Source organism: Sinocyclocheilus grahami, unplaced genomic scaffold (assembly GCF_001515645.1).
Source record: "Sinocyclocheilus grahami isolate Dianchi unplaced genomic scaffold, SAMN03320097.WGS_v1.1 scaffold9782.1, whole genome shotgun sequence".
NCBI classification, from domain to species: domain Eukaryota; kingdom Metazoa; phylum Chordata; class Actinopteri; order Cypriniformes; family Cyprinidae; genus Sinocyclocheilus; species Sinocyclocheilus grahami.
The window spans coordinates 6,378-7,973 of NW_015512842.1; the positions used below are offsets into that span (position 1 = coordinate 6,378).

The 1,596-nt window shown below is 41.0% G+C and overlaps 1 protein-coding gene across 1 annotated transcript in view; it reads left to right on the forward strand.

Annotated features, from left to right (window-relative positions):
* The window catches only part of LOC107578335 (sodium- and chloride-dependent GABA transporter 1), a gene marked incomplete at both ends in the record, with an annotated part of 5,286 nt that extends 3,695 nt beyond the window's left edge, over positions 1 to 1,591 (forward strand). The window contains 4 exons of the mRNA XM_016264304.1: positions 3 to 105; positions 718 to 818; positions 902 to 1,069; positions 1,556 to 1,591. Coding sequence (XP_016119790.1) covers positions 3 to 105; positions 718 to 818; positions 902 to 1,069; positions 1,556 to 1,591 — 408 coding nt within the window. The remainder of the gene's footprint in view (positions 1 to 2; positions 106 to 717; positions 819 to 901; positions 1,070 to 1,555) is intronic.
* Positions 1,592 to 1,596: the final 5 nt, after the last annotated feature.

Consider the following 1,596-nt stretch of genomic DNA (forward strand, 5'->3'; position numbering starts at 1 on the left):
AGGGTGGCCTCTATGTGTTCAAACTGTTCGACTACTATTCTGCCAGTGGAATGTGTCTGCTGTTCCTGGTGTTCTTTGAATGCATCTCCATATCCTGGTTCTATGGTAAACATGCAACTTTTTCTAAGAATTCAATGAGTAAATTTCCTTTTTCCAAGCAGACAGTAGGTTGTTGAGAAGTTGATATTGTCTACAGTGTCCTGTGGCATGACATTTAACATTCATTTGAAACAAAATGTTTAAAAAAAGAAATTGCATGCTGCATTTATGACACCTCATATTAATTAAATTAATGCATGAAATATTTGTTCACCACACCACATGATCGTTTAAAGTGAATCATTGAAATCAAAAAGGTGAAAAAGAAGGCTGATGTTTCGCTTATAGATGTTGTAGTTATGAATTAATTAGTTTTTTATTCTTCGCATCCAGACATAACGCATAACGCATGCTAATTATTAGCAAATATCTTTATAATTCATGCTAATCTCACTGCCAGACTCATTTCCACAGTCAATTGATTTGAATGAATATGAACCTCTAGAATCCTAATTGTTGTGCATGGCAGGCTTGATTATGCAAACTACTGCATGATTCTCTATTTGCATTTATGAAGGGGGCGCACATACAGCAGGCCTCCACCCAGCAATAATCCTCAGTGAACTGATCATGCGTTGGCTTGCAGTGCCCTTAATTCTTATTTTGTGCCTAATGCAGGTGTCAATAAATTCTACAGCAATATTGAGGAGATGATTGGATACAAGCCCTGCATTTGGTGGAAGCTGTGCTGGGTCGCATTCACCCCTTTGATTGTGGCGGTAGGTGGTTTTACTGCGCCTTTGTGTACTGGAAGCATTTCTAGGTGGAAATGCAGATTGACTGTTTGTTCCTTCTGTTGTAGGGTGTGTTCCTCTTCAGCGCCGTTCAGATGGTCCCTCTTACATTGAACAATTACGTGTTCCCAAAGTGGGGGCAAGGTGTAGGCTGGTGCATGGCCCTGTCTTCCATGGTTCTTATCCCAGGATACATGGGCTACATGTTCCTCACCCAGAAGGGCTCATATAAAGAGGTAATGCTTGCATTTTTATGCCCACGAAAGTCCTTGCAGCCACAGGTGCATCTGTCAGGGAACATGAAAGCATCTCCACTGACGACAGAGTAATTGATTTAGATTGCGTGCATTATTAATGCAGATGTTTCAGCATGGGGTGAAGCATGCACTGTTGCTATTTTGTGGTTATTGGATTCATTCTAATTGCATCAATTAGTCTTCAGTTCTTGCCATTTGAGCATGCAATCAGTGACTTGGACTGATTGAACAAATTAGACTGCTGAAGGTATTTTTCACTGCACGAAGCGTACCTCTCTATCTCCAAATCATGTTTCTGAGATTAGTAATTGGGAACAAAGAGCACCAGTCCCAATTCAGTGTAAATATTGTGGATGTGGCTTGTACTAATCCTGACCCACTTGAATCGTTTGTACTTACTTTGCTCAGCAGGAATAGTTTGTCTTACCTGGAATGGCAGCTGATGATTTTCCTTCCCTTTTGCAGCGCCTTCGGATAATGACTCAGCCCATGACGGTGGTTCGGAC